The sequence below is a fragment of the Malus sylvestris genome, chromosome 13 (genome assembly GCF_916048215.2).
Source record: "Malus sylvestris chromosome 13, drMalSylv7.2, whole genome shotgun sequence".
In the NCBI taxonomy this organism is placed as follows: Eukaryota; Viridiplantae; Streptophyta; class Magnoliopsida; order Rosales; family Rosaceae; genus Malus; species Malus sylvestris.
In genome coordinates, this window is record NC_062272.1 from 6,413,298 (window position 1) to 6,424,974 (window position 11,677).

At 41.0% G+C, this 11,677-nt stretch overlaps 1 protein-coding gene and 1 long non-coding RNA gene across 4 annotated transcripts; one reads left to right on the forward strand and one right to left on the reverse strand.

Annotated features, from left to right (window-relative positions):
- Positions 1-204: 204 nt before the first annotated feature.
- LOC126597542 (cysteine-rich receptor-like protein kinase 2) lies at positions 205-4,988 on the reverse strand. Of its 3 annotated transcripts, none has more exons than XM_050264340.1 (8): positions 4,617-4,988; positions 2,255-2,947; positions 2,000-2,113; positions 1,719-1,858; positions 1,426-1,636; positions 1,094-1,328; positions 842-992; positions 205-720 (listed from the first exon to the last, which is right to left on the reverse strand). In XM_050264340.1, exons 2-8 carry the CDS (start codon positions 2,943-2,945, stop codon positions 382-384), a joined length of 1,881 nt encoding a protein of 626 aa, XP_050120297.1. In that variant the 5' UTR covers positions 2,946-2,947; positions 4,617-4,988; the 3' UTR covers positions 205-381. The 3 variants fall into 3 exon arrangements, with proteins under 3 accessions (XP_050120297.1, XP_050120295.1, XP_050120296.1); XM_050264338.1 differs by having other exon boundaries at positions 2,255-3,106; XM_050264339.1 differs by lacking the exon at positions 4,617-4,988 and adding an exon at positions 4,488-4,614 and having other exon boundaries at positions 2,255-3,106.
- Positions 4,989-9,870: 4,882 nt separating this feature from the next.
- On the forward strand, positions 9,871-10,901 carry LOC126597556 (uncharacterized). The gene is made up of 3 exons (XR_007614282.1): positions 9,871-10,141; positions 10,225-10,322; positions 10,497-10,901. It is a non-coding gene; the product is annotated as an uncharacterized LOC126597556 (long non-coding RNA).
- Positions 10,902-11,677: the final 776 nt, after the last annotated feature.

Below are 11,677 nucleotides of genomic sequence, written 5' to 3' on the forward strand. Positions count from 1 at the left end.
GCACGAGCAGCAACAAAGCCGAGAAACGGAGAGAAGAAGATTGGCAATCGTAGAGGTTATATCAATTTGGAGAAGCGGAAGTAATCAGAAGGATCGAACAGAGTAGCGTTAGCTGATCCGGCGATTGATACCATGTTAATATGTATGCAGATATATCAGAAAGAGAATTATCAAGAACTTAGAGAAAGTAAGAAGAGAGAGAGAGAGATGAATATCTTGTGTTGAATATTACTTACTCATGAAGTCATTACATTTAGACTTATATAGAAGCTCAAATACATGTAACAAACTAACTAACTAAATGCACAATCTATTGACAAGTGTCATAATCCCACACACTAATATATATCCTAACAGTTTTCACTTTTCACCATGTTGTGATCACCTTGGATAGAAAGAACTATGTGAAACACTCGCAACTGAAGAAGCACCATCTGCATTTAGAGGGTAACATTGGTCGTCGCCGTGGTCATTGAGTTCCATGGTCTTTTCATCTATAAAAGGTGGATTGGTGGGCGCAGGAAGGTGCAGCTCCTTCTTTGTTAGCATCTGCAGCGCCTTTGACATTGTTGGTCGTAAAGAGGAACTCTCTTGGGTGCATAGAAGTCCTATCTGAACCACTCTGAATATCTCATCCTTAACATTGTCATGGCAATTCTGCAACATTAAATTTGGGTCGTACAGTTCCTCTACAGTCCCTGCTTGAAAGTGCTTCCAGGTCTGTTTGGACAAAAAACACAGGAACAACGAAGTAAGAATGGGGATCTACTGTAAACTGCAAATTCGAAGATCAAATTGTTTTATGAATGGAAGAAAAGGAAAAATTTATTGGGAAATTTACAATTGTAACTATGCCATCTGAGTACTCTGCAGATTTGCTCCTGTTGTTCTGCCTTCCAGTGATGATCTCCAATATAAGCACTCCGAAGCTATAGACATCTGCCTTTTCTGTCAACTGGCCATGAGCTAGGTATTCTGGAGCCATGTATCCCCTGAGGTAGGTTAGAAACAACGGTAAGCTCAACTTTTTTCAGTCTTATTCATTTATCTTTGCTAAAATAACACGAAATGAATTTACTATAAATAGGCTTACAATGTTCCTGCAATTGCTGTGCTGATGTGACTCTTATCTTCCTCGAAAGACCTGGCCAAACCAAAATCTGCAATTTTAGCACGAAGCCTTGAATCCAAAAGTATATTGCTCGCTTTTATGTCTCTGTGAATGATCCTTGTTTTCGAGTTGTCGTGAAGGTAGGCTAAACCTTCTGCTGTTCCAACAATGATCTCATATCTCCTCTCCCAGTTAAGTGTTTTAGCTCTTTCTTGATCTGTCGAAATTTGTTGAAAACATTGAGGGGAATGCAGAAACATGCACATACCACCTAGTTAAGATTTGTATAAATTAGTATAAATCTACGTAATTACCGAAGATGAAGCGGTCAAGACTCCTGTTCGGTAGGTATTCATAGACGAGAAGGCTTTCAGGTCCCGAGCAACTGCAGCCTAACAACCTGACCAAGTTTCTGTGTTCCACGCTGCTTATAATGTTGATTTCATTGTAGAAATCTGCTGCTCTGTGTCTGTTGTTGAAGAAAAGCCTCTTCACTGCAATCTCTCTCCCATCAGCCAGAACTCCCTGCAAGGAGAAACCCCAGTTAGTTTCCGAATACAGAGGCATCAGACATTTAAGACAAACAAAAGACATGGAGACAAACTACCTTATAAACAGTTCCGAAACCTCCTTGTCCAAGCTTGTTGACAATGTCAAAAGACCCCGTCGCCTTTTCAATTGTTGAGTACTTGAAGTTTAAGCTACTGTCGTTTAGGGTTTTCGCCCACTTCTCTGCATCATATGATCCTGCAAAACCCTGAAATTCTTTAGCAGTCCGGTAATCTCTTACATTTAATATACCATTTTGTCGATCACAGATGTTCTTTTAATTTCACCATTGAAGCAATACAGTCTGATAGCATTGCAGAATTTCTACTAGCTTTTTACCTCTTCTTTTCTTTTGTATATATCTGTGCTTCCAGATATAAAATCCGATGGCTACTCCAACTACCAAAACTACCAAGGAGCTGACAACTGCAACTACTATGACAATGGTGGTACCTGCAACAAAGTTCCGAAGATTAGGCCAGCAAAACTACACACCAGGCTCAGTCTCGAACCACCGAAGCACCCTACCATCCCCTCGCTTAAAGTGATTAAGGGGAATCTATGTTAAATAGAAGGGGTAGAAATTTCATGTACCTCTGGAGCTTCCATTTCCCATTTCCTTGTTGAGAAAATCTGTGTCTGAATACCTCATGAAGCACCCGGTGTACAACGCTCGCCCCTCGGACCAAGGCAAGCATCCCAACATTGATGCAGATGCATTTTCCAAACACTGTCTGCAAGAGCTCTCATCCAAAGTTCTCCAGCAATCAGCCAACACATAAGCTGACTCGTTTGCCGTCCCACTCACGCTCACCTCACCCCTTGCATATCCTCGGTTGCTTGGCGCAGACTCAACCGCACGCTTCACAACCTGCCTTGCCGAGGCTCCGAACGCCGAACTCTTCCTCGTGGTGTTCCCACACTCAACACTATCTTCCGATCCTCTAAACTCCTCGTAAAAGCTATAGTTTTCAGACCTCATGAAGCAACCGTCGAGGAAAATCCGACCCCCAGTGTGAGGAAAACATTGGGGAAGCACTGTACGCGCCTCGGCGTAGCATAGCACACAGTCTAGAAGAGAAAGGTCTCCATAGCATTGAGCTAGGCCGTAGTTGGTGTCGGGGCCTGAACCGGTGACTGCCACTCCGAAGCCGGAAGTTTGCATTTGTTCACTGATGTTTGCCATATTGCTGACAAAATTCGGAACAAACACGGTTGTGTTGTGCTCACGTTGGTTGGCGCACATTATTTGGACCGTCTTCGTTCTTGGATCTCCGACAGCCATTCCTAGTAACAGGAGGATCTTCAGCGGAAGCAAATGTTGGGAAAGAATTGAAACGTTGCATTTCTTCATTTTTTTTTGGGATGAATTGGAAGTTTGATTTAATTTGCAGCTGCCTCCATCCAAATTTATATGAAGGAATGTCGTGGAAGAAATAAGGATTGCTGTCAATTGGGCAAATGGGGGAATTAGGAGTTACAGAAGGACATTTGGCACAAAAGTAGCAATGCAACCTGGACGAAAAAGAAAAGATAAAAACAAACTAAAACCAAACTTGGTTTTGAAGTGGATAAATTGCATTGAGATTTAGGCACCGTCCTTAAAGTCAAAAGGGCAGGTCTTGGATTTGGGTTTGTACCCAAAACTTTTAGTATGCAGTCCTAGGTTTCTTCCTTTGTCTTCACATTTTCACAGACAATTTAAACAAGAAACGTTTCTGTAATCAGCCTCCTGAAACTGGAGGTAGACTTACCTACGCCCTCAGATGCCATTGGGACAACTTGAACTGATAATACAGTGTCATGTTCCAAACGATACACAAGACACTATGATATTGATATTGATATTGATATTGATATGAAACAAGACACATTGCTTTTATGGTTGATTTGGGATGAAATCCTAAAGTGTAGGTAAGTTCTGACTTTAAAATTGAATGATGATTTTTATGACACGAATATAACGTCATGGTGACACGAATATAACGTCATGGTGATATCTCGTAAACAATAAAATATTGTTTGTAAGTTTCTCAAGAGACCCCGATAAGTGTAAACAGTGTAGCCCCTCCCAGAAAAGTTGCCATCTTGAAAATTGGCTTGCGGATGAAATCTACACAAAAGACAAGGCCATGAGGTGAAGACAGCACGGAACATAACAACAAGTGGATCCCACATGGGCCCCACAAGCATTCCCAATTTGGACCCCGCAATTTGGATTGAATGTGAAAGAAGGACGATTCCAGAGATAAAAGGTCTGCATTGAATTATAGAGGGAGGGAGGAGGTGTGATTCCCTGTAACCCACATAAATATCCAACCAGACGAGACCCCACCAATCCCTACCTACCACCGTCCCATGACCTCCAGCCAGCCCGCCATTGCCATTTGCCACCAACAGCTAACGGTCAACGTCTAAACTGCTGACGTTCTATACTGGTCTCCGGTGACGACTCAAATCAAGATGTTAGGCAGCTAGCTTAATACTGTACTGGTATTGTAGAAAATTTAGTGGTTAGTACTAATAACATGTCGATACATTTTTTATTCCGCGACAATAATATTAATATATTATCAATGACATATAATCAATCCATTCAGAGCAGCTTGATCGAGAAACATGAGAGCATCGGCAGTCATCAATAGGGGCACCTAGACTGAACAGCTAATAAATGCAAAAATAAAGGATTTTTCCCTACGTCCATATTAGCTGCAGCCAGCAGGAATAGACCGGAGTATAATTGAATTTTTTCGAGTTATATCCTAAATAAAGGGTATGAATTGCAGATAGAAATATGTATATAACTAAACTGTCAAGGAATTCTTACCAGAATTTGGTTCAGAAATCAATCCATGAGAGAAGAAAAGAATGAAGAAGTTGTAGGCAAAGTTTTGAGTGCATGAAAATTGGATTTTTTCCTTAAACACGAGACCTATAAATATTTATGTACACGTACCTTTTGTTTATGCATTGGATCAGTGAAACTATGAGTTTCTGCAGGTGAGGTGAGAAGCTTAATCGAGGACTTCTGGCTTCTGGTTTTTGGCTTTTGGCTTCTGCGGTTGTGAAATGAATTAGCTAGCTAAAGAGAGAAAAGCCAACTCGAAGAAGAATATGTTCAGATGAGAAGTCAAGAGTGATCTACGGCTGTACTGGAAAAGTTTCCTCTTTGCTATTCAACTTCAAACTTTCAAATCAAAAGACTGAAGACTGAAGACTGAAGACTGAAGGAGGAGAAATTGCAAACCACGCGGTGTTGGACCGAAAAGCCGCAGCTATATCACACACACACGCAAATATGTATACATATATGTGTATAGGAGGAGGGATAGCTATGTCCGGCAGTAGTTGCTGCATTTGACTGTTGTGAGAAATGAATGTCTCCATTTAACAGTTTTACCCTAATAATAATAATTTCTTGTGATGTGTCTGGGATTAGTTTTCATGGTTAAATAAAGTGAGAGTTGACAATTGAAGCTTTTTGTTTTTTCTTCATAAAATACCAGCTTGGTTTTCATACGCACTACAAACTCGTTTTGGTTTAGTGATATTTGTCTCCGCTTAGTCGGTTGACGTAATATTAAATTTGACTCGCATGCATGACGAGAACAATATATATTTGTGACAAATTTAACATCTAATTGTTAAAGTGCCAATTACAGTTTTATTTTTTTTCGTCCCCAGCAAAATTCAACAAAGTCTGTTAGCTCAGCACAAGTTTGTATGGAAAGATAATGTTCATATTGATGCCTTGTTTTCTACTCATATATAGCTCTTTGGCACAGATGACATATTCAACGTGAAAACAAACCACCCACTGCAATATAAGTCAATAACATTTAGTCTTAATCATCATTCCAAATAATTAACAGATGCACACAAATTAATATCCCGAGGAAATAAAAATAAAAAAAACCAAGTGGAGAAGAATGTTGATAATAATAAATAATTGTTGCTATTATTAATGTTATTGCTGTTGTTATATTGTAACTATCTAATAATATATATACATATATATGTTATAGCAACTGTTGGAAGTTTTGAGATTCTTGTCCCACATTGGGGAAAACAAGATTCCCAAGGGCCTTTACATAGATTTAATGCTTTAGTGTAGTAATTACAACATGGGCTATTTGGAAATGGATTGAAGGCTTGGGCCTTATGGTTGTGTGGATTAGGCTTGTATAATATAACCTAAATACAATTAATATTAATTAATCAAGACAAGGGCCTTGGGCCTTGAAATTTAAAATTAATCTAATTCATTAATTTTAATTTTTGGATTAAGTTTTTTGTTGATGCACAAAATCAGCGAAGACTTTGGTACAACAGAAAGTGTCAGGTTTTGTGACATTCGCTTGGTTGCTTGGTTGCTTCAGTCACTAGTGAGGATAAGTACGTAAATGAATAGAGACAGAGAAGCAAACACAGGATGTACGTGGTTCACCCAGATTGGCTACGTCCACGGAGTAGAGGAGTTCTTATTAGTAGTGAAGGGCTTACACAAGTACAAAGGATCAAGCTCTCAATTTAGTGAGTTCTTGTGAATGATTTAACACAAAATGGCATTAGGCAATATTGTGGGGGAATGACCCCTATTTATAGAAAAACTTGTAGCTTTGTCACATTGACATGTGTCATGTTATGATTGGTTCTTGATGTTGACACGTGCTGCGCTCTGATTGGCTTCTAATCTTGACACGTGTCGAGTAGTGATTGGCCTCCTGGTCGGAGGGGAACTCTTCTGGGTCCTTGACAGTATAGCGTTGGCCGGTGCTCGGTAGTTTCGGGATTGGTCAAGTATGGTACAAACAGTGCTCCCCTAAGTTCCCGAGTGAGGGAAACTCCTCGGTTGGGGACTTGCAAGATCCAATCCCTTGAGTAATCACGAAACTTCTAAGTACCGAAGTGTGGTCTGATCTTCATCTGCCCTTCTCTGGAAGTACTTTTCCTCCGTCCGGGAATGGTGTATTTAGCTGATGTTGACGCACAAGGTAATGTATCAATTTCACTTGAAGCTTAGTTGTAGTTTCAGGCTTAGTCAAGTGTGATACAAACCCTATAGTAGGAGTCCCCCAAGTCGCCGAGCTAGGAGATCTGCCGAAAGAGGTGACAGACAAGGTAAGCAGTCAAACTTCCAAGTAAGCAACCCAGGATCAGAGGTTTGACTTCGGCTTCCGGTTGATTGTTCTCCTTCTCCTTGTCTCTCATTCAACTGCCAGGATAAGGAGAAGCAAATGGATAAGAGATGATATGAGATACTTTTGCTTTTGAAGAAGTAACTTTCCACAGGCTTATTCTTGAACTGTGCTGGAGGGTTTTCTGGTGCCCTTCAGAGTATAAGGCCGACTCAAAAATTTGAGGGTCAAAACAAGTCCATCAAATCTAGAGTACGTTCGACCTTGATGATATGGGATACTTTTGCTGTTGACGGAATAATGAATGTGGTATGGAAAGGTGTCGTGCTGTAGTGATCTGTTTCAGCTCACCGTTGAACCTTCTGCTTCAATCTTTTGCATGGCAGAAGTGGTGTGCAACCTTTGCATTTTAATGGTCCTTCAGAACATTCCTTCATAGTGACTCATCCACGCTTGGCAGCTTCAGTGTAAAGAGCCAATATCTGATCAACTGTCATGAGGTATTTGCCGGTGGAATTCGTGACCTTGACAGCGGTTGAGGATGAGTACTCGAGAGCAATGCTAAGTAAGCAACCAGGCAAAGGCTCCAGGCAGTCAGTTCCAAATTGGAGGTTTGATTTCAGGTTCCGACTGACTGCTCTCTTTCTCCTTGTCCTGCAGGTGTGGACAAGGACAAAGACAAAGATAGGGAGAAAGCATGATATGGGATACTCTTGCTTTCGACCCTGATGATATGAGATACTCTTGTTCTTGGTGTGGCTTATTTGCTGAGGTATTATCGGGGGGAAATAAAGCTGAGTATTTCGAGAGGTTATGTTGAGGGTGCCTTTTCGAATGCGAGAAAGGGTTGAGCATTTTTGCAGGTTTGCCTGTCCGTTGAGGAGGGAGGTCAATCTATATAGGGATTTCCCAATAACAAGTAGTAATGCTATTCCTTTACCCTTCTTGGTCACAGCAATGTAGTGGGAGCTGCCAGCTTCACGTGTTTTAATTTTGTCAGAGCACTTTGAAAAAGTGGTATGTGGTATCTGGAAAGCTGATGTTACGTGTGAAGATTACAGACAAGCTTTATCTAAGGAAATCTGGCTCTCGAAGTTCTGAGAGTTGTGCCTCTTCGGTTTTCGAACAAGCAATCCCGTCGAGGATCTGACTCTCGAGATTCGGAAAGCGATGCTACTCCAGTTTTTGAGAAAGTAATTATGTTGGGAGTCTTTTCTCGAATGTGAGTAAAGGTTGGACGTTCTTGCCAACCTGTCTTGCCGCAAAACACGGAGGTCGACACACATAGGGACTTTCCAGTTGTCAAGCAGTGGTGCTGTTCCTTTACCCTTATGGGTAATAGTAGGGTAGCTGGAACTTCGAAATTCTCGTGCCTAAACTTTGTCAGAGATCTTTGACAAAGTTATATGTGGTACCCGAGGAGTTGATGGTGCATATGGAGAGCGGTGATTGAACAGTAAGATTCACGTGCTTTCTACTTCACCAGAAATCTTCGACAGATTGCCCGTAATTTCCGCAAAGCTGAGTGTGCATGTGACAGGTGCTGACGAGGCTGAAAAAGCAGGTGCTTCTTCGATTTCTGAGATCGGCCCTCGTGGTCTCTGAGCAGCCCAGCTTTTGAGAAAGCAAACGCCTCTTCGATTTCTGAAGCTCCGTCGAGTGCAGATTTTTATAGAGGCTGGCATTAAGTTCCACAGCACACTTGAATCTCTACCAGTAGAAGCTCATTTCTTGCACTTCTAAGATCTTGATTTGTCTGACCTCTTCCCTCTTCAACACATTTGAAAATGTCTGGACCCTCCGACCGTCGTTTTGACTTGAACCTTGGAGAAGAGACAGCCACGCCTTATCCAGACAACATATGGCGCCCATCCTTCATATCCCCTACCGGTCCTCTTACCGTTGGGGATTCTATGATGAAGAATGATATGACCGCTGCAGTGGTGGCCAGGAACCTTCTCACTCCCAAAGATAACAGACTACTTTCCAAACGGTCTGATGAGTTGGCTGTTAAGGACTCTTTGGCTCTTAGTGTTCAGTGTGCAGGTTCTGTGTCTAATATGGCCCAACGCCTATTTGCTAGAACCCGCCAAGTTGAATCATTGGCTGCTGAAGTGATGAGTCTCAAACAGGAGATTAGAGGGCTCAAGCATGAGAATAAGCAGTTGCACCGGCTTGCCCATGACTATGCTACAAACATGAAGAGGAAGCTTGACCAGATGAAGGAATCTGATGGTAAGGTTTTACTTGATCATCAGCGGTTTGTGGGTTTGTTCCAAAGGCATTTATTGCCTTCGTCCTCTAGGGTTGTACCTGGTAATGAGGCTTCAAATGATGAACCTCCAATGCCTCCTCCTTCTGGGGTTTTGTCAAGTACTGAGGCTCCGGATAACCACCCTCCGGTGCTTTCTCTTTCTGGGGCTCTACCGACTGCTGAGACTTCCCCTAAGCAACCTTTGTGAAGGCTCCCTTTTGTTTGTTTATTTTGACTCATGTATATGTACATATTTGTGGCTTATCGAAAATATTAATAAATAAGCTTTGCTTCATTTCAACATATTGTGTTAAATACACCAAAGCCTTCTTCATAAAGTTCTTTGAATTTTTGCTTTTGTTGAAACCTGTATTGTTGAAGCTTTGTGAGTGAAGCATGTAGTTTGAGGTAGTGTTCCCTTAATTTCCCGAGTGAGGAAAACTTCTCAGTTGGAGACTTGAAAAATCCAAGTCACTGAGTGGTTGTGAGACTGCCGAGTATCAAGGTGCAGTAGCATATGGTGGGAGTCCCCCAAGTCTTCAGGCGAAGAGAGTTGCCGAATGAGGTGTCTCGCGTGTTACTAATTTGTCAAAGTAACGAATCCTTGTTTCGATGTCACACATTCGTATATGCTTTATCTAAAAATATTTCCAACTTTTGTGTGTTTGATGCTGCATGCTATTGACTAGACAAGATCAAGTGCAATTAGTAGCTTTTCTTTCTTTTTCATCTTTTCTTTGGTGGAATTGCTTTTCGTTTCCACTAATCAGCCTGAGTGGATGCAAGATAACACCTTTCTCTATAGCTCAGATTGCAAAGTCGTCTTCATGAAAGTTTTTCCTTATCTTGTGAACTACAACATATCCAAATTTGAGATCCATCGGAGTAGTACAACTTCAGAAATTCAAGTATGATGAGTGACTGTTCATCAATGTTCTGTTAATCCGTCAGATTTGTTGTGAGCTTTGAAACTCTATTTTTTCTTGCTCAGATCAGCATGCTTTCTTCATTGAAGTTGTTCCTCAGCTTGTGAACTACAACATATCCAAATTTGAGATCCCTCGGAGCAGTATGACTCCAGAAATCCAGGTATGATGAATGACTGGTTATTATTTTTCTGTCAACCCGTCAGATTTGTTGTGAGCTTCGAAACTCCATTTTCTCTTGTTCAGATCGGTATGCTTTCTTCATTGAAGTTGTTCCTCAGCTCGTGAACTACAACATATCCAAATTTGAGATCCCTCGGAGCAGTATAACTCCAGAAATCCAGGTATGATGAATGACTGGTTATTATTTTTTGTCAACCCGTCAGATTTGTTGTGAGCTTCGAAACTCCATTTTCTCTTGTTCAGATCGGTATGCTTTCTTCATTGAAGTTGTTCCTCATCGACTCTTTCATAACATATCAAAAATTCAGGATGAACTAACGGTTAAATATTTCCAGATCTTCGAAACATCACAACAGCTTCGAAATCTGCAAGAAGCCGACTATCATGTTTGGAGCTTCAACACTTTAATTTTCGTCGCTCAAACAGAAATGGTTCCTTCTTGAAAGTTGTTCATATGCTCAAGAACTATAGGGTGTCCAAAATTCAGCTCCATTGGAGAAGAGCAGAGGTTGCAGAAATTTGATAGATGAAAGGAGGCGGAAGAGGGAGAGAGAGAAAAAGTCTCTTGGGTTGGATTTCTATTTTGGGGCAGATTCCAATTTTTGTAGCACCTTCATTATTGATGAATTGCTTGTACTTTTGTCCATTATGAAACTTGGGACTTTGGCTTGTTGTTGGATCTATTATAATATGTTTGGGAACATATATAAGTGAATAAATAAGAAGGAAAATTTTGGGCCCTTGTGGGTGTAAAACAAAAAAGGTTTATGTTTACCTAAGTGTTTTTGTACAAGTTCAAGGGCATCTTGGGTTTTGTAAACAAAATTTGTTTATTTGGAGCAAGGTTTTGTGTTGAAGCTTTGTAGATGAAGCTTTCGAGGTGAAGCTTTGATGGTGAAGCTTTGTAGATGAAGCTTTCTGGGTGAAGCTTTGATGGTGAAGCTTTGTAGATGAAGCTTTGTAGATGAAGCTTTCTAGGTGAAGCTTTGATGGTGAAGCTTTGTAGATGAAGCTTTCGAGGTGAAGCTTTGATGGTGAAGCTTTGTAGATGAAAGTATGTAGAGGGAGCTTTCTAGGTGAAGATTTTTAGGTGAAGCTTTGTAGGTGAAGCTTTTTTAAGTGAAGCTTTTCGGGTGAAGTTTTTTTTGGGTGAAGCTTTGTGGGTGAAGCTTTTTGGGTGAAGCTTTGTGGGTGAAGCTTTTTAGGTGAAGCTTTGTGGGTGAAGTTTTGGAGGTGAAGCTTTTCGGGTGAAGCTTTTTGGGTGAAGCTTTTTAGGTGAAGCTTTGTGGGTGAAGCTTTGGAGGTGAAGCTTTTCGGGTGAAGCTTTTTGGATGAAGCTGTTTTTTTTTTTTTTTTTTTTTTTTTTTTTGGGCGCTTGACACGGTCTTCATTTGCTTGTTTTGTAGTGACTGTGGAAGACGGATTGCTTTCTGATTGAGAAGGGTTCCGGCATCGCTTGCTATGAATGTAAAAGAGTGAGGGCTGAGTTGGCTAAATTACCTCTTTATTGAATTCA

Excerpts from the sequence above, each read along its gene's own strand:
- LOC126597542 (XM_050264338.1), bottom strand. The coding sequence starts at position 3,014 with ATGAAGAAATGCAACGTTTCAATTCTTTCCCAACATTTGCTTCCGCTG. Across the intron at positions 1,859-1,999 it reads TATACAAAAGAAAAGAAGAG|GATCATATGATGCAGAGAAG; the intron begins GTAAAAAGCTAG and ends AGGGTTTTGCAG. Across the intron at positions 721-841 it reads CAGATGGCATAGTTACAATT|ACCTGGAAGCACTTTCAAGC; the intron begins GTAAATTTCCCA and ends TTGTCCAAACAG.